This window comes from Polyodon spathula, unplaced genomic scaffold (genome assembly GCF_017654505.1).
Source record: "Polyodon spathula isolate WHYD16114869_AA unplaced genomic scaffold, ASM1765450v1 scaffolds_1277, whole genome shotgun sequence".
Classification (NCBI taxonomy): domain Eukaryota; kingdom Metazoa; phylum Chordata; class Actinopteri; order Acipenseriformes; family Polyodontidae; genus Polyodon; species Polyodon spathula.
The window spans coordinates 1296-22111 of record NW_024472760.1 but is presented as its reverse complement, the minus strand read 5'-3'; the positions used below and the strand labels follow the sequence as shown (position 1 = coordinate 22111).

The 20816-nt window shown below is 41.3% G+C and overlaps 1 protein-coding gene across 2 annotated transcripts; it reads right to left on the bottom strand.

Annotated features, from left to right (window-relative positions):
* Positions 1 to 6370: 6370 nt before the first annotated feature.
* On the bottom strand, positions 6371 to 18035 carry cbl (Cbl proto-oncogene, E3 ubiquitin protein ligase). Of its 2 annotated transcripts, none has more exons than XM_041242386.1 (14): positions 17876 to 18035; positions 17357 to 17558; positions 14167 to 14288; positions 13494 to 13631; positions 13081 to 13168; positions 12766 to 12897; positions 12037 to 12252; positions 11545 to 11676; positions 10873 to 11256; positions 10174 to 10268; positions 9173 to 9328; positions 8294 to 8400; positions 7433 to 7672; positions 6371 to 7094 (listed from the first exon to the last, which is right to left on the bottom strand). In XM_041242386.1, the coding sequence occupies exons 1-14, from the start codon at positions 17983 to 17985 to the stop codon at positions 6820 to 6822; spliced, it is 2397 nt and encodes a 798-aa protein (XP_041098320.1). In that variant the 5' UTR covers positions 17986 to 18035; the 3' UTR covers positions 6371 to 6819. The 2 variants fall into 2 exon arrangements, with proteins under 2 accessions (XP_041098320.1, XP_041098321.1); XM_041242387.1 differs by having other exon boundaries at positions 17357 to 17513.
* Between the last annotated feature and the right edge of the window lie 2781 nt (positions 18036 to 20816).

Sequence of the window (20816 nt, the reverse complement as noted above, 5' to 3'; positions counted from 1 at the left end):
TGTACCTTGCAATTTTATTTGTACTGACAGTGGCCTTTATGTTTAACTGACACTGCATTATAAAACAGTGAAACCCATTATAAACAGGCTATTTGTGTGCACTTGCATGTCTTACTTCTCATGGTCAGACATATTTGGAGACTGGATCGTTTGCTTGTCTGAAGCTGGGGCTGTTTTTATAACAGCAGTCTGGATGGTCGCAATTCCATTCAGAAAGGCTGTAGAAAGTTGATTTCTTACAGCTGTTTTCACGGGGTTCAGCTGAGAAGCAGCTCAGTGTAGTAAACGCGTCTCTCTGCTGGGTGTAGACAAGAGCGCAGTTTTGTGCCAGTTCTCATCAGCTGCCAGATCCTGTCTAAGATCGGTCAGGTCAGTCACAATTCAATCTCGAGGCTCTCCGGCATAGTTCAATGCTTTATATGCAATTCTAGATTCTTACCTGGAGCCAGGTGATGCAGTGGGCTAGTCTCTGTCTCCCGTGGAGGAGTGGGTTCAAATCCTGCTGATTCTTTGCCTTGCCTTGCCTGAGAGAAGAGTAAAACTACCTTTTAAAAAAAAAATGAAGACCGCATGATTCTTTGTGTGTAACTTAACTGTAATAGTAATGAACACTTTCAGTCTATTCTTGCACACGGTTACACTCTTTTAGAGGGGTTTATACATGCAACATTGGATAAAAAGACAACACTCTCACCTTCCCTTTGCTGTTGGCAATGGGTAGTGCGTGTAGTGAACTTCAGCGAGACAGACGGGGCTTTAGCTTTCCATTCTTATCCAATGCTGCCATCGTGTGGCCACCTCGCAGAACTGCTGGTTTAAGTATAAATTTACATTAAAAAAAAACCCAGCTCACTCATTTCTGATTGGCGCACACAACTAGCGAATCAAACCGAGAAGCACAATACCTCATTTGCATAGATCCTATGGTTGCCCAGTAGGTGCAAAGCGGGTTTGCTAAAGCATATTTTAAAATAGCATTAGAATAGACTTTACCTGATTCTGTTTAACGGTATATAAACTACATACTAGTGATCAGGGAGTTCTTATGAGTCATAAAAAAATTAAATCAGAAAGTGGTCACGTAGCTGAAACCAGTGACCGGACGTGTGTGTGTGTGTCTGTCAAGGAGCTCAGATTTCTGAACCTTGGAATCGCGGATGGAAATGTTGGACATGTTGTTTGTTTATTGGGCTGTCAGACAGGGAATAGTAGATGTTGCTGCCGTCACCTAATACAGTTTGATCGCGCACAGCTGGTTAACCATGGTGAAGCGGTCCAAAGCAGGGTTTAGAGAGAGAGATCATTTTAAAATTAGCTGACACTTAGTGAATTATGTTAAAGTATTTAGTGCCACCCAGTGGATACAGTCGCCACATTAAATAATGGATGCTCCATTTTCCCTAAAACGAACTGAAAAGTTCTCAAACTTCACTTCTAATTGCTAGGAGAGTGCAACGAAAACTAAAAGCAAATCCGTCCACCCGAGCTGTTCGGATACGCGAACACCATCCGTACCGTGAAACCGCTCAGAAGAACATCAAGCAGTCAATCCTCCGGTCTGGCTGGAACCCAGAGGCACTGGACTGAATGCAAACCATCTCGATGCGAAGTGAAGGCAGCGCACCCCTTGTGCAATTAAAGCATTGAAATAAAATACATGCAAAAAACAACCTTGCACAATGAACTTATTCCAGTTCATAAATAATAAAAATAAAACACATTAAATGCATTTATTAAAAACCTTTTTTTTTTTTTTTTTTTAATGACAGAGGTGCATAAATTCCAGAAAATAAAATAAAAATACACAATGTAGCTCTGGGGAGTACAGCATCAAACAAAATTAATAAATAACATTAGTATTTATCCCTAAACAGTTAAATAAACATACATATACAACCAGATGGGAAAAAAAAACACAACATAAAGGGTGCTACTCTCCCGTAGGAATATTTACCTTCTAGGGATGTTATTTTATAGATTTTAGGTTTTTTTTTTTTCTTTGCACAGGCTGCATGACAATTAAATACTGCTGTTAAAGACTTCTTCGTTTTTACGGTTTACATTAAAATAACTAATAATAATAACAACACTTGTAACACTGATATATATATTATATGAATTGATATTAGTTATTTCCAGCAAAATGTAATATTAATAAACAATAACAATAATAAAAACACAATTGATAAACACGTTTCTAGGTTAAAGAAACTAATCCTGCGTCCAGGCTGACCCCCACCTGACAGTAAGCTTCTGGAGGCTTCTGCACAACTCTGGTATCTCAGTATTAAACAGCTGCTCGCTCCTTGCACTCCGCCACTGAAAAGCAGACAGTGCTCTCAACGAGGGGCACGATTAGCTCTCAGGCATTCATACTGTGTTATTATCTAACCCCCTCTAAACTCAGTCCTACAATATTCTATCAGAAGCTGGTTATTCTGGAATTATTGACACTAGAAGATTCCTGGCCCCGGGTCACCCCTCCTCTGCCACCCACTCCCTTCACACAGCTTCACTGCTGGGTCTCCTTTGTGTGCTATTCATAAACCCAGGCGGCTCTTATTTGAAATGGCACACTAATAATAATAATAATAATAATAATAATAATAAAAAGGAATGCTATTACAAAAGGGCAGGGTATTGTTCTGCAGGTGTCAAAGTTAACGAAAGGCAGGCTATGGGAACGCCAAATGAAAGGATGAATTTATGAATGAATGAAAATAGCTACTTTCAACAACTCTATATATCTAATACAAATCAAGGTCGATTTCTGCATGATCCGTATTTAGATTTGCCTTCAGAAAGAAGTGGATGGCCTAGGAGCCACAGCCACATCACCCTGTACAAGACAGCGTTACTGCAAGTCATTTTAAAACTTTCCTATTATAATTACATCCTAAAAAAAAAAAAAAAGCATTTTTTAAACCACCAAGTTGCAATGCATCTTAAAGACAGCGAAGTTATTCCGATATTAAAAGCAAGCTGCTTCTGTTTCTCTTAATGACTCAGGAAGCAGGGACGGGGGTGTGAAAGAGCTGCCCAGAGTACTTCGTAGACCACATACTGTCCCTTTATTTAACCATCAGTGTTTGCTATACCTCTTTGCTATGCTACACCTCAAAGAGAACCTCTTTAAATGCAGTATTTACCGGGATGGAAATAAGACTTATATTCTTGAACGCATTTCTTTCTCTACTTGACCTAAGCAGCCAAGGGGTTTAAAAAGTTAAGTTAAAAAGACCTTGAACACGTAGTCAGATTTTAAAAATTACATAATAAATTAATGAATTAATTCAAAACAGTGAACCTGCTCCCACGCAGACAGAAAGGGCCCTCTGGTGGCCAGTCTGAGGATGACTCTGCAGAAACACAGCAAGCTGTAAAAACAGCCTGTATCTGTGGGAGTTTGTTTAATTGGTTTAGTATATATTAGTTGGTAAGCAGGCAGGTCTAGCTAGGCACGTTCACCACAATCACACCCAACACTGTATCCCAGAATACAGAGGCAAAGCACTCATTTTTATTTGTAAGCAATACCTAGACAAAAAAAAGGCGTCAGTTTCTCAAAACTAAATGTCCCCCAGGTCTCACCCCTCTGCCGTTCTTCTAGCTAGACCCCACTCCGGCTGGAGCAAACAGTTTAAAAGAATGAAGCTTGGCACCTCACACAGTGTTATTACACAGAAAAAGTTTAAAAACGTTAACTGCAACAAACACAGGACAAAACAAAATGACCACTTATATTCTACACATCAGTAAATTACACCCTAATATTTAAAGTCACAGTACCAATGCACATATCAGCAAGTGTAGTCAACTTGAGCAAGAAACTCTAGCAAAGAATATTCCAGTTGAGAGGAACCCTAACCAGAGCAATCCCACTCTACTTACCCATGCACCACAAAAGCCAGCCTGCATGTCATAGTTTGCTTTCATGATTTATTTATTTGTAAGGCAAATATAAAACAAAAACAAAAAAAAAAATAAAAATAGCCAAATGCATGCATGAACAGCGTAGTTTATCTTTGCAGGGATCTTACTGCATCGCTGCTTCTTTGTATTTATAATTTAGATGGAAGTCAACGACTTGCGTCTTATTTAAAAGATGACTGCAATTGTTCTTTAAGGTTACAGTGTTTTGAAAAGAAAAAAAGCAAGAATTAAAAGTGAAGTGGGGCGATTTAATCTATTTTTTTCAAGCTGTGTCTGTCGTCTTAAATCCATGCTCCCATACGCTAGATTGAAATGTTTAAAACTGACTGTTTTAAAAAAACATCTCATCTATACTAAAGAAGGCAGCAGTTTCTTTGGTGTGCTGCAACAAAATGTATTGATGGGTCCAAAAGTCAAGTTATGACAGACTGAAAACTGGTTAATAGCATAGGAGCCCAACACAGAACAAAGCATCACTTCACTACACCTGTCTAAAGCATTTCAGAATTACAAATGAATATAATTTTCAAGTACGCTACACGACACCAACAAAAACAGTACTGTCACTTAAGATAAAACTACAAAATATGAACACTTAAGGCATTTTGTGGGGGGAAAGTTAATTAGAAATTCTATACTGTACAAACATGATCTCTATATACAACCTGCAGTAAGCCAATCATTATGTTTCTCACCATTAAATGGCAACCATAAACAACACATTTCAGCGGTGCAATATTTCTAAATACATGTTTATGAATTGCCTGGATTAGTATTTTAGTAATATTTAAGTCTCATGGATATTATTTAAAATTTTGGGGGGATATTATGCTTTCCTGAAATGGGATCAACGAAGTTATTTGTATAACTTCGCAGTCTCGCAAATGATCTATTTTTGTATTGTTTTTATTTTATTTTTAAAAGGAGGGTGATCTGAACGGGCTGGACTCCCTACAACATGTACTGTACCTACCCTACACTGCTCAAGCATTAGCCAGTAGAGGGAAAGTGCTCATGAAACTTGAATCCCAGGCAGTGCAGTACATCAAGGGTTCAGAGTACTGCACAATACTCCCCGCCTGCTGCAGTCACACTGGAGTCCGTTCCAGAAACACCTCTCTGCTTCGTAACCCTCACCCTACACCAGCTGATACATGCTGACAAAAAGTTCTCATCTCAGCAATTTAGGTTGTTTTCCTGGTAGACTAATTATTTGTTTATGTAGGAGGCTTGCAAAAAAAGGTTAGTTTCTAGTAATTTGGTCTTTTCAAGCAGACAGTTCCTCCACACGGGTAATGCAGTACTGTGATATAGCCAGGAGATGGCAGTAATGCTTCCAGATTGAAACAAAAAAGGGTCACACATCACATACTTGATACTGTGTACATATAACCACCACAGCAGCCTCCAGTTTAGCATAAATACTTTCTACTTTGAGTGCATTTCATTCATTAGCTTTAGACCCTTACTTCATACATTTGACTCCCCCTAAATTAATATTTGCTTCTAAAAAAAAAAAAAAAAAAAAAAAAAAAAAAAAAAAAAGACACATCTGAGGTGATGGCTCAAGCCAAGAATGACAACCCAGCACTTCTTATTGGTAGCTCTAAAACAAAAATACTCAACACTAAATGTTTTTTTTTTTGTTTTGTTTTTAAAAGGACCCAACAGCTATTTTATGATGTCCTCCCAGTCTCCACTCTAGCTTCAGAGCAAGAGGACAATGCACCAGGTGTGCAGACCAACCTGGTTTCAAAACCAATCACATTCCATACACACTTTAAAGAACGACCCATTAAAAAGGACGTGTAGAAAACAAGGCATTGCACACAGGATGCAGATTATGGGCTGAGGGACTTCAAAGCGGGTTCAGATCCACTTGCGTTACTGTTGCCTTTCAAAAACAGCTAGCTTTATAAACACATCCATCCATGCAACAGGACAAAAGAGATGAATCAAGAACTGCAGTAAGGGACATTTCTACAGTCATAGAGGCACAAAGTCTCTACTACCTTTGAGGAGATGGTGTTGCTCCCAGAACAGACTCGTCTGTAGGAGGCTGGCCTCCTTTGAGTTGCACACAATATACAATGTTAATCTTATGTTTGTTATTAACAAAATATAGATGATGATTTTATTAAATTATACCTTCTATAGCTGTCTGAACCTGAAATGCTGGAATGGAGCTGTTTTGTTTTGTTACATCAAGCATCAAAACCCTTTAAAGCCAGAATCTTAAAGAGTAAGCAGCGGGGTTCCAAAAAAATACGGCGTTGCACGTCCCCGCGTGCTGCTACACTGTTTAAATAACGTACTTGTTATTTTTCTTTTCGCTGTTAAAATCCCAACCACTTTTTACACTTTAAAGTCTGTTTCAAAGCTCTTTTCAAAACGTCCGCTCTGGAGCACTAGGGTTTGAGATCTGTCCTCTAAATCACTGCAGGAAGAGCGATACATTTTAAAAAATTCAAAATGAACATAACAAGTGCTCTGGCATTTCTGTTCCGTACCACGTCGTGGATCGTTATTGCCGAGTTACCTGTTTGGCAACGTGGGCAATAATTCTGACACTATTGGTGCACTAGAGTGGACGTTTTGAAAAGAGCTTTGAAACGGACTAAGTTGTAAGTGTACAAAGCTGTCAGGATGTTGACAATGAAAAGAAAAAAAATACAGGTACGTTATTTAAACAGTTGTGGCAACATGTGGGGATGTGTAATACTATATATTTTCAGAACCCCGCTACTCTAAGCTACCGTACCCCGGTCTGTGGGTTTGAGCGGGCAAGCTGGAGTCAGCTTTGCTGCAGAGGCAGTCTTACAAGCAGTATGGGACCGACAGAGACACAGAAAGAAAGAGACGGGGAGAGGAATCAGAGAAGCCGGGTTACGTGAGGATGTGGGCCGTGGAAGGAATGGAGACAAATTCTCTCAGGATATTCTTGGCCATTTCGATATTGTTTTTCGCAATCAGCAGTGCCTTCTGAATGTCCTGATAGGAGTAGCCCTGGCTCATTAGGTTGTCTATCTCGCTGGAGACGAGGGGGTTCGCCGCACCTCCGCTACTGTTCTGGGGGACAAGGCTCGGCCGACGCTCCGAGTTTATCCGGCGAGGTAAAGGCTTGGGTGGTCTCTCTGGTACTTGACTGCCATCTGCAAAAGCTACCGAGAGTACAGACAAGGTTATTCATTTTTGGTTAGCAGAAACAGTGAATCTATAGAGTGCTGCAAAAAGGAAAGTGGTCATTCACTTTTGCTGCTTCTGTAACCTGGCTTTCCTTATAAACGTCAATGAATTATCACTGCTTTTAAGACTGTTTGTACGTATGTTTTGAGTTCATTAATTATATAGATGGGTTTTAGATTGTAGTGCTTTTTATAGGTGTATTATTTATTTATTTTTATTTCTTGCTATCCAACAAGCAAGCATAAATGCGGAAATGTCCAGCTGATTTAACACAGAGACAGCGCACTTTCACAAAGGCAAGTTTTATTCTTACCGGTACTAGGAGAAGCCGCATCACTGTCCATAGACAGTCTGCTGAAGGCTGAGGTGGCGCTGGAGATGTCAGACAGTGTGCGTCTGGCTGGAGCCAAGGGCAGGGGAGGCTTGGGGAAATCGTACCCATTCTCCTCCTCCTCCTCCTCTTCCTCCTTCTCCTCCTCATCATCATTGTCAATCTGCAGGGGGCCCAGACCATTGGCAGAGGCAGCAACAGCAGGGGGCAGATCTGTATAGTCTAGAGGGAGAAAAACAACAACAAAATATTAACCCGTCTTGTACTGTAACTGAATGCAACTTCTACACAAGACACACTAAGCTGAAAGGTGATCTCGGATGTGTAATAAAGCTAAGAGTAAAACCTGTAAAGCCAGAAACTACTGTATCGTTTCTTTTAAACAAGTGAATGTAGGCAACACATCGTCGTAAGAACACTCACTGTATAGTCACACAATTTGGAAACTGCAAACATTACACATCAGACTATTGCATTGATGGGAAACAAATTCCCAGCATTCTGAATCGATAGTACATGAACAGAGACAACCAAACCAAACAAATTCTACTGCCAGCTGGATTCAAACTCAGAGCACAGTCATCAGCCCATCACGCCCCCCACCCACTCAGTTCTCTCAAGTATGTAGGACACCAAAATGGAATGGTTCCTGTGGACCCCGAATTTCCCTGTTCAGTAAACACGCTTTGGTTTCATCTCTCCTTGGCTTCCTTCTCTGGAGTTTTAAAACAATGGCGTTCCAGACTCCTTTACACACGGGAGCCCAGGGCAGCGCTCATTTCTTGGACGGCGTAGCTAGATTATTCATACAGTCCTTGTGTGAAGAAAATAAAATTACATTACCAGAGTCTCTGGCTTGCTGCGTGCTAGGACATAAGGCCTGGGCCTGAATGTTATACATGGCTTCGTACATCTGGGGACCCTCCACTTCCATCTCGCTCACTGCGAGTCTGTCAATAGAACAACATGAGAAAGACAAGATTTAATTCAACAACACTGTTATATGGGATCCATATACCTCGGCTACTGAAAATCATTCAAACTAGAACCATCTCTGCTGCTTACCATTGTCCAGTAATGCACACAAACCCCTTTAGTATTGTTGCAAGCGTGAAAGAGTGAAACCAGAAGCACTCAGATCTGGCTCCTTTTATTAAAACAATAGGAGGTGTTTTTTTTTTTTTTGTTAAATTATAAAACGCTAATTCTACATAATAAAACACTAGAAATGGAATCAAAACTGATCAGAGATATTCATTCATGTGATCCTGGTGTGTGAAAATAAAGAACATTGCCATGTGAGCCCACTGAACAAGCTGCCCTGTATTTCACATCATTTCAGAAGGGTTTTCTTTCCTCTGGCAGAGTTTATTATGCTACCTTCTGCACTGTAAACCAATCCTTACGCCTACCATTTGAAACGATGTCCAGGCAAACAGAGTGCTTTCATTGACTTGGGTTCATTTTGGTTTACATCTTGAGATTTACGTATTAGACCCGTCACGACAAGAGCAGACAAGACATTGTCACATTTATATATAAAAAAAAAAAAACCAAAAAACCAAGTACATTTACAAACATGTAGGTGGTTATTCATTTTAGTTACACACAAATACACAGCTCTTTTTACAATGCAGCAGCAGGCACATCTGCATACGACTGGGAGTTTGCTTGTAAAGGCAGACAAGGCTATGAAGAACAGATTTCAGCGTAACTCCTCACCTGGAGTTGCGAGTGGCAGGCTGGCTCACTCTGTGGTTGAGCTCAGGCACGGCTGTGTTTGGCGGGGGGAACGCTGGCCGTGAAGAAGGAGACATGTACTCCGATTCCTCGTCCGACGCGTCTTCAGCTGCCAGGGATTTCAGAGCAGGCAGCGGTCTGTGCACGGATAGGAACAGGAGTGATTACATTCTATTGCAATGTGTGTATTTAATTAGGCACACTGGGTAATATAGTGCATTACTTCAAGGGGGTTTTGTTGCTGCTTTAAACCAGCAGCTTAATTTCGTTCTCAACAACGCTTGATAAATGCATCCCATTATGCCTTCTTTAAGCGTGCATACAAATATGGGCACTGAGATTAACAAGCCAGATCTTTGCACAACTAATCCTCAATCTATTTGTGGTCTGTGCACAGGAATGAAAGTGATGCTGCGGACACAGTTCCCAAGAGCCATCCCCAGTGCTATCAATTAATCATCCATCATTTTAAAACTTCTAAAACAGAAAGCATTACTAGCTTTCCAATAATAGCTCATTACGGGCCTTTCTTTACGCATGTCCCTAACGAGATCTGATGGCTCTTAATATAAAACTGCAATGCAAGAGCCGTAGAAATGGTTTGAAAAGCATGGATTACAATGAGAGTACTTAATTAGACCTATTGGGTATTAATACAGTAGATTCATGTTCTGGGTTGTTGCTACTGCCTGAAATGACCAGCTTAATTTATTTCTCAAAAATGGTGCAGGCTGCAAGATCTTGATAAATGTCCCGCTGTGCCTTCTTTAAGCATGCAGAGAGAAATGAGCAAGGCAAGCAACCAACATCTACTCTGTAGAAGTAGTTCAGAGTTACTAAGCTTCAGTGCAAAGGTTGTCCTCTCCACTTATGAAAGGAGTACTGCGAATCCCAGGAGCACACTTTCATTTAGAGCAGACACTTTATAGACAAAATGTCATAATGCTTAAAAAGACAGAACCGTGCGACGAGAGACTTCATACCTGCTTGCAAGGGCATAGATTGCATTGGCAGAGACAGACGGCTTCATTTTGGGGTTATCATACTCCTGACTCACCGAGGCACCAGTGCTGAAGTTCTGAGAGACAAGAAGATCACCAAGACTTATATTAAGTGTTCCTTCTGTACTCCTAAAACCCACAGGGATAGTGTGGAAGGAGGCTGCAGCAAGGTTACATTGTCCAGCGATCTTCAAAGGACAAAACCATTCTTACAATTAATTGTTTTATAGTTATTGGGCCCCATTAAATCTATAATTCAAAAGACTAATTACAACAGACTTCAAAGCAAAGTCAGCCTGACATTAAATACATTTGGGCTTCTTTAACAGTGCAGAAGAGTTTAATGGATACCAAACTAAAACAAACATTTAAAAAACACAGCCTTTACATATCACGCATAAGTTTTGTGAACAGAGCAATACATTTTATTACAGCAAGCAATACTATTGTATAGGCAGCAAATTCATGGACAGTGTTTTCTGCCAACGCCGAACGATGCAATGTTTCCTAATTGGTATTTAACCTTGGTAATTTGCCGATAGCTTTGTCTAAGAGATTGCTTTTATCTTGTTATATCCTAGGAGAAAAACAATACACCACCTCTTCAGTTGTCCCACTTGCAAATCAGAGCTACGAATGTACCCTGGATATAAAACCCATTATAAGCCCCCAGTCTCCTACCACTTGGTTGTCCAGACTTAGCGCGCTGCTCTGCCTCTGTGTCTCCGGCCGGGCGTCCATGGTAGAAGGCAGTGCCAGGGGAAGGGAGTGCCTGTTGGACAACTCTCTCCCTGGCCAGTCCACAGGGTTGGGAAGCTGGACAGGGACAGTGGAGGGGACAGGGGCTTTGGGGACAGGCCGGGGCTGCCAGTCCGCTCCGCCCCGGTTTGGGGGGGTTGGGAGAAGCTTGTCCCGGGGCAGCTCTCCGGGGGTAACGGGCAGGGGGCGTCTCTGGAGGCGACCATCTCCCCCTGCGGAGTGCGGCCGGTCTGGGGGAGGGGGTGGAGGGAGGTCTCGCTGAGCAGGGGGCAGGGGCAAAGGCTTGTCCTTGTGATGAGAGGAGGCCTGAGAGAGATGGAGATAGAGAAAGAGAGAGATGATTTGTATTGCTGCATTTTTTTCTTCTAATTATCACGAAGATTCCCCTCTCAGTAAATGGTAAAATGAAAATGACTGTACAAATGTTTTTTAAATTAATTTAAAAAAAAAAAAATAAAAAAAATTAAAAAAGGGCATTCTGGATCAAATGCAAGACTCCTGGATGCTATTGCAGACGTGAATAATCAAACAATGGGCTAGCACACTTAAACACCCAGACTGTACAGCTGTTGATGGGAGCAGGCTGGTGCTTACCTTGGAGGTGGCTCCAGGGCTGCAGGCACCAGGGGGGTTGCAAGGCCGGTGCTGCAGCAGGTCCAGTCGAGGAGGGACAGGTGGCAGGGAAGCCTGGGGGGCCAGAGACATGGGGGATGGGGGGCGCTCCTCCTTAAGAGAGGGAAAATATCAAAGGAGACACATATTTAAGTAATTTGCAACCCCAGTCAGTCAAAGTTGTAAATGCAAAATCCGAGCCATCTGCGTCATGAAAAAAAGTGGGCCTCTAGGACCTACATCCAACTCCTGTCCATATACAAACGTAGGCGTGACATACTGGTGGATGCAAAGAATCAGGTCCTGCTAGTCAAAGCTATCTTGTTTAAACTTAATAAAATGTTTTGTTTATAAATGTAAAATTAACAAGAAAGTTAAAAATAAGCATTACAGTACACCACCAGCCAAAGTGCTCCCATACCTTAGCACAAAATCAGAGCTATCAGTATCATGAGTTACATGTTCATCCCATACCTTTGAACAGGCCAGTTTACTCATCATGAAGAGGGGGTCCTCCAGCCTGTCGTCATCATCGTCGTCATAGTTGGGGGAGGGGGCCCCCTCCGTGCTGAACCACGCCCTGCTGAAGGAGCCCCCGCTGTTATCCTTGGGGTCGAAGGGGTCCACCACGATGGGCTCCGTGCCCTTGATCTCACAGCGACAGAACGGGCAGCCCTGGCCCTCGGACTCCTTCAGAGAAGAAAATAAAAAAAAAAAACACACACCATTAAAACCACAAAATTAAAAGGAACTGTCTTGTCATTGAACTGGACCACACAGACTGCATCCTCCTGACTGACATGTCTCATAGAGGCAACAAGTTCACTCCAATATGGATAACACTAGGCATTGCTGCATTTTGGTTAGTTTCAATTTTAATAGTCCCATTCTATTAAGATATCAGCTATTTGGCATAACAACTCCAAAATAATCATTTCATACAGCAACATTTTTTTTTTAATTAAAATTTGTATTTGAAAAATTCACATCAGAATTCCTTTCTAAGAAGCGTACGAGGCTTCTGGTTCAGAGACTAAATGAGCTGTCTGCTATGCTGAAAATCAGGCTCCATACATGGGCTTCACTGCATATCCACCCACTCAGCTACCAGAGTTCATTACTGTGACAGCCCAGTGCAAGAAGCAGCGACCCCAAGGCCTAAAGGACCCCCCCCCACCTCCCAGGATCACATCAAACACTGACCTGCCACGCTGTCAGACAGGATGTGCACATGAGGTGCCCACAGGGCTCGATCTTCACATCTTTATCATTCTCCGCACAGATCTTACACAGCTGGAAGGTGGAGCCCATTTCACAGTACAGCTCGTATTGTTCCTGAAAAAACAAAAAACTTAAATTTAACAATACTGCCAATGTACCCTAGTAGAAAACTGGGTTACTGCCTTTATTTGAACCCTACAAGTGAAATACATACATACATACACACACAAGCACACAAACATGAGGACATATTTTACAACAGGGCATTGTAGAAGAAACCGTAAGCAGAACACACACCTGCGTGACTTTGATATGATCCTGTGGAGAGGGCTCGCACAGCCCAGTGAGGTCGGGGTTCTGTGTGCGTCCATCGGGAAACAGATAACTGACAGGGAAACAAAACAAGTGCTTTAACCCAAAGATTACATCAAAAACAGTCGACACCCAACGGTTTACTGCATTTCAGGCTTTGTAACAATTAAAACACAGTAGATACAAGTTTTGAAAAATGGTTTGTTTGTTCCATTGATATCAGACTATAGCATGCCCAAGATCTTTGTGGTGGCAAGCCTGTGTTGATGCACAGAAGCGTGATCAGCAAAAACAAAAAGTCTTGGCCCTGCCAGTAATTTAATATCGTTGGCAGATCCCACAAAACGTTTTGGCAGCTTAGTTAGAATTTTAATTCCTTCTGATGTTTTGAGACTTACAATCCTTCCCTGAAGCCGTCAATGAGGGCCTGGAACAGAGGTTTGTTGTGAGGGATTGTCTGGAGAATATTTCCATCAGCCGTGACATATCCTATCGCCCACTGACCCAGTCTTGTGCAGCTCAACCGGAATATATAACTAAAAGAAGAAAAAAACAGCAAAGACAGAATCGCTAAGGATATCATTTATAATTGCACATGACCTACATCCACACATCTTCCAGCACACGCCCCGTGGCCAGGCTGTTCCCTAGGCTCGTTACAATTAGGGCAAGCACTTCTGTGGCTATATATTCTTTTCTTTAGCCACACCAATCAGAGGCCAGAACTCATGCAAAAGTAGGCTGCAATAGCCTAGAATCCACTCAATGACAACACCAATTGGAAAAGCACAACTCATGCAGAAAGGTACGTACTGGGATAGGCATCGCCCTAAGGGCAGAAAGCATATGCAAGCATGGGTAAAGAAAGCTGAGGTGGATATAGGAGCGAGGCATTTGTGAGCACAATAACTTTGTTTTCATACGTATGTGACAAATAGGTATGAACACTGTAATTCCAACTATAACTGATACTCTATCTTAAAATATATATATATATATCTACATTTCATATTAAAAGAAAGACCACAGCAGCTGAGGCTGTCAATGGTGTCAGGTCTGAAGAAGTCTTACCTGCCATGTTTATGGATGAATTTCTGGAGCCTGGCCTTCACCTCATCGTATGTGAGAAAGGCCATGTAGCCAGGGTGCGTGACTGCCAGGCTGTTCCAGTTTCGGAGCAAGGATGACCATGGCTATGGAAAGGCGGGGAATTAAAAAAATAAATAAATAAATAGATCTAGAATTTTACCAAATCTTTAAATGCTCATCCATAACTTACACACAGAAAGAATAAATACATTTTATACAACACACACACACACACAGCTTTTGAGTTGAGGTGAGAGAAAGCAGTAACTATACAATTATGGGTAATCAGGATATGCAAATTTCAGCATTACAAGAGCCAATCAAAATTGCGTGAAACTTGCCAAAAGGCTTCCACATTCACAGCATTTTAAAAACGTCAGAGTAAAGCAGCTGCAGATATGTTTCGCCCTGTTTGGGGCTCATCGGTGCAGCATAACTATACTCCAACTAGTGAAAAGCTTAGGAGAGTAAGGAAATACAAATAAAATATCCCATCCATCTATCACACGCAAGTAACATTAAGCACAATTAATTTTCACCTGAATTAGGGGCCCATTTCAGGTTGTCTGCTTGAACATTTTTGTGTACAGGCTGCAGACAGTATTATAAGGCAACAAGCAACACATGTTTCTCAACACGGGAAGTAGATGTTTCAACATCCCTTTACAGTAAGAGTTACTTCGGTAAAATAGAACACAGAACCCATAGTCTCTCCTCTTTAAAAACAAACCAACTATTGTCCAAATCGACACGTACATTTAAAAAGCAGAAGCAGCCTTCAACCAGGAAGAAGCGACCGCACAGCATTCAGAAGAGCCAGTCAACACCACAGGAACGGATCTAAAAGATCACACTAGTCAACGTGCTTGTCCTCCCAACTCTCTCAGGAGTTTTAACCCAATCGTGAATCTGTGCTGTACAGGACTGCAAACTCACCAGTCACCCCACAGGACTATACTATAAAAGTGTGCGTGCCGATCACAGCTCGACAGTCTCCTGTAAGCAAGTCCAGTTTCCAAAAAACAAAGCTGTGAAAGTACAGCTACCAGCCAGCAGTGTCCAACTTGAAATACTTCTGCAGCTGCTATAAAGAAACTCTTAGTAGCTTCTCCCTTCTCAAGCATTACATTATTTAAATGATACTAAAACAGCTTCCTCTTTGTACTGCTGAAGCGCTACTCCTAATCTTTCAACAACCGTGCCCAACAACTGTGTTTCCCTTCCTCCCCGTTTAAATACAGGTACAGAAAAAGAGCAACCACTTCTTCTAAGGGAAAGAGGTTTTGGAAGATCAATACAGCAATATAAAAATCAAAAAGAGGCAAAAGACTAAATTCAAGACACCTGCTAAAAATAGGATGCTCAAAGTCCACCCTCTTCCCTCCTGAGAAACTGCTTTACCAGACATGACAGATATTTTGAAAGGCTTAACAGAAAGGAGTTTTCAGCTGTCAAAGAGAAATCTGCAGGCGGTCAAGAATTGTCATTCTGGATTGCCACAGTATCGTGTGATACAGTCACTGTATTTTTATTTTTTTCAAACCTGGTTTTAAAACCGCGAGGAACAGCTGTTACCAACTTCTCTATCTCAAAATGGGGAGCCTGTCTGCTTTTAAACAATCAGACATTGGCAAGAAGACTTTGACGTTTCTCATTAAAAGAAGACTTAAAAATAAATAAATAAATAAAAATAATAATAATCTAACCCAGTATATCTACCAGTGAGCTGTAACTAAAGTGACAACCACAGCAAATAGTCCTGCATTTCCTGGTACTTCAAAATGGTTGGATAATCATTTTAAATGTGACTCAACATGACAAAGATTGAGTTATTCAAACTGTCAAGGGAACACACAAGAGGAAACAGGAACAACATGACAGGCATGCACAATCAAATCACACATTCAGAATAAAGTACAATGGAAGTGGTGAAACAATGCGTCACAATGCAGAAACGGTCAGTTAAAACAATGTTCAGAGTTTAGATGAAAAGAAGCGAGTCAACACCACTGCATCTACAACAAATCACCAACATAAGAGCTGTTTTCTAAAAACAAACACTTGGCAAACAGATTTGGACCACATCCCTGCAACTGGATTAAAACACTCATTTGAAATCAAACAATTACTTTTCATACAACCTGTGCTAAAATGTGGATCTTTTCAGCAGCTATACTTCCGTGCATTAAAACAAGACAGTAGGCCCACGGATCACTGCTTAGGAGCGTCCTCCGTTTAGGGAACATTACAAAAAGGAGAAGCTGTGGTACAACAAGGCTATTGTATATTGCTAGTATTCCTCTGCTTTTTCAGCTGATGGACTTATACTTCACCTGCAGCAGGTAACCAAGCATTTAAAAAAAAGACAGAAGTGCAATTTTGCAATGATTTATGATCATAAATTGAAACAAGAACTGTGTCAAATTTCAAATAAATAAAAACAAAAAAAATATCCATTATAGCTACATATAATAAGCTAGGAAGAGAAAGTTGCAGATTTAAATAAAATAAAAAAAAAAAAAACCCTGACTGAACAGGAAGATGTAACAAAACCCAGCACCTTGTTGCAGGAAGACAAGCTGGAAGGAAACCAGAACACCACGTTTGATTTAACTGGAATGTGCCCAAAACCAAACAACTGTGTGCCAGCTGTTCATGCAGCCCCACGGTGAGAGGGAAAAACGCAGCGTCATTCCCCAGAGGCTTTAAAATCAGGAACACAAGCACAGCTACGCATGAAGGGGCAGTGGCGGTGGTCGTAGCTTTTATACGAGTACCAAAGCAAAAAAGAAAGAAACAGAATAAATTCGGGTTATAGGAGTCTGCAGACACATCTGCATCTGCTAATTCACACCAAGCCATGTAGGGTGGTAAAACTACCACTGCACATCCCTAAATTAAAAACAGAAAACAAAAGCAAAGCCGCCACAGGGCAATGGCACACCAGGTGGAACTGTTGGTAAATACGAAGGCAAGCAGAGATTTAAAAAGATGTAATATATTTGCATCTTTGAAATGGTAGTGGATAAAACAACGGGGCTGTGAAAAGGTTCCTTCATCTAAAGGCTGCATCTCAAAGTCAAGAATCTGCACCCTTGATTAAAACAGTCATCACAGGCCTTGAAACGGAGGCGCTCGGAAGGGCGGCACACTAAAGGTCGGAGGACCTTACCTGAAAGAGCCTGGTGAAGATGTCAAACTCGAACACTGAGATATAGTCGTTGCACGCGAGGTCAATGGTGGATTTCAGTGCCATAGCCTCCAGACCGGAGCTGATTGGGTGAAACTCGTGCAGAGCCTGCCGGAATATCTTCCAGGGAACGATCGTCCTGGGAGGGAAGCAGGACATCAGTTCAGGGTCTTCAACCTCGTTTCTATCGCATTATTCGAAAGCAAGAGACAAATAATGGAGTCTTCACAACAGCCTTCAAATACAACTGGAACAATGCACATGCTAGTAACAGAATACATACGCGAGGAGGTGGGAGGAAATAAATAACAATGACAAACAGCACACTTGAAATCGATTAATGAATGAGTAACTGAAGGCTTGAAAAATAAGCCATGAGAATCGATAAATCAGTGAAATCCATTCATTGCAGCATCTGTATCACAGCACTTTAGTCAGCATGCATAGCAATATTAAATGGAAAGCCTGGTAAAGGAGGGTGCATGTGATGAAATTACTCACTTGTCACCGAAAGCTTTCCTCCAGAACTCAGCGGCGTCTGCCTTGGTAATCCTGAAGTTGTCTCCCTGAAACAGTCCGTTCGGAAAGATGGCTTTCAGCTCTGCCAGCATGTGGCTGAAGATCAACGACAGCTTCGTCAGGTTGCGTCTGTTCAAGAAACAAGGTACAAAATGAAAAACGAAAGCACACATATTTGGAAAACCAGTAATATAACAAACTTTACAAAAGGGTGTTCTGTGTTCAGAACACCAATAATTACAGGTGATGTTAAAAGGAAAATCATCTAAAAAGTTGAGAAAACATTTACCACCAGACAAGCCTGAGCTGGAGTTCAAATGCAGTCCTATCAAAAGGGGTACAAAAGAAACGTGGAAGAACTAGAGCTTCTTTGGTTTTGGGATTCTGTTTAACAAAAGCAGCATTGGAATTATATTAGAAACAAACTTGGTAAACCAAAATGCTCTAACATGAAAATGACACTGGGTCAGTGATCTGATGATTTACGCACGTCCACATTTACAGCACGTTTAAAGTTTGCATGTCGAGGAAAATGTTTTTGTTTTGCAAGCACTTTGGTGATTTCTATTTAAAAAGCACCCGACACATGTCCCAACCCAGCCCCCCCCCCCCCCAAAAAAAAAAAAAAAAAAAAAAAAAACCAACACGCTACTGTCTGTTTCCAGCAATCAGATAAACACAATCCTGCTTCATTTTCCAATAACTGTGGGTTTTGGCAAGTAAAAAAAAAAAAAAAAAAAAAAAAAAAGGAAGGTCACTCATGTAGAATAAAACTTATTTTAAATTGGACAGCACGGCAGGGGATTTTTGTTTTTCTTTAAGAAGTAGCTGGATTAGCAGAGCAGCATCTTGCAGCTGCCCACGTCCAACCTTTCATACCACGCATTGTGAACAGCAAAAAAAAAAAAAACAATACAAAATAACACACTAAAGAAAATAACTAAATTCTGTTTTAAACATGAAGAAAAAAAAAGGCAGGTAAAATGAATATTTCACCTACGCTATGCCAATCAGTGGGTTATGGCAAAGCACCAGACACTGCCTCCAGAAGGAGAACTGGCCGGGCTGGCGGCTCATCCAAGCACAGGGAAGCCAGCTCCAGCTCAGCTTGTTGATTTGTATGAGAACGTGGGTGCGAGGGACGAGGGAGGGGGTTGGAAGGGGCAGTTGGTGTGTGCCGCCTTCCTGCCCAGCTGTACGACAACAAGCGAAACTTCATGAAAGCCTGACAGTGCGTTTCAGCTGGGGAATCTTTACACTACCTCTGGCTATGAACTGAACATCAATGGTCACTCTATATTCGGAGCCAAAGAGTTTGCCTTCTCTAAAAAGACTTAGTTGGCTAATCCTGGCGTTCAGTTATTTAATAAAACACACACCACACTCTAGTTTCCAAAGGGAACACCTGCAAAGGTTTTGGGCAATGTTCTTGCTTGGTAGCACACACACACACACTGTATTTGTTCATCTGTATACATTTCTTTAAATAAATCTATTTAGGTACAGAAAAAAAAAAAACCTTTTCAACCTAGCAAGTTTTTCTCATAGTATGTATTTATTTACAGAAATGTTTGTGGTTTTTATTTCCGTCACAAGATAGAATAAAAAAAAAAAAAAAAAAAAAACAGAATCCCAATGTGTGGATACATTTATGTAGGATCCCCCCGCATTCCTGTCTCTTTCTCTCTGTGTTCCCACTCTTGTCAGATCCTCTTCCTCTTTTACCCGACCTTTGACCTGCAGCTGACTGCTCCCTTCCCATTTCCTGTTTCTGCTGATATTGTAATTACGCACAGCAAAGCCAAGCTCCAGCCGCACCAGGAGGCAAGCAAGCAAATCACAGGATTACCACTCCTAATAATCACACAGGCTTTACCCATTATTGCTGAGGCTTTAAACCACAAAGTGATCCACAGGAAACAATGCTTTACTGAGGAAAGAAATGTACTCCTTAGAACTTAACAGTTAAGCCGAATGCCTTTGATATTACTGTATCAATATAAATCTAGCTTGGTTTTCTTAAAGCTGTACCAATGGATTTTTAACCCCTTTACTTCTGGAACAGTTCCAATCCCCCTATATCAGGAATTATTTCAATAACTACACACTGGTCCCTTTAAAACCACTGTACATTACCCAATGCACATCAACATTAAGAGGAGGGTATTGCAGGCTACTGCATGCAAAAGCTTCAGGTGCAATGAAACTACAGTTTAGAGGTGCAAATGCTTACTTCCTGCATGCAGCCTATTGCATAGAGAATTACAGCAGCTGATGTGCACCAGAACCTCTTTGAAAATAACAAAAACAAAATGACCTAGTTATTTTAGAATCTAAACATGTCAGGTTTAACACCCACACAACGGAATGGGAAATCTAGGGCCCCCTTTAAAACAGTCATCACTTCAATGCAGACACATGGGAACCAGCTTTTTACACCAAATTTATCAGAGGAAGTGAGAATGCGTAGCAGCTTGCAAAGGAGCACTGTGTCAGATTAGGGTTAACCCTTTATAAGAACGTGCTGCTGCATCACACAGTCTGCAGCAGTTTTATCTGGTGACAAAACTCAACACTTCACTATATGATTAAAAAAAAAATCACAATAAAATAAGTTGTGACTAACGGCTTATCAGCATTCATAACCATTAAATCAAGTTGTATGGGATTTGCAGGCAAAAAATATCCTACCAACAGTACACACTGTTCTATTAACAATGTATTGCAACCCCCCCCCAGGTTTAATCACAGCTGGATCAGCAGGTTCTGTCTAAAGCTGAAATGAATCCCTGGAGGGGCAAACTAACATCTGCTAAAGGGATGGAATCTCCCTGCTGTACTGTAACATGAGTACCTCCAGCACTAGAGAAGCCACAGGATGAGCTCCCCAAACCACAGAGCAAGATGTGCCTGCAGCAAACCT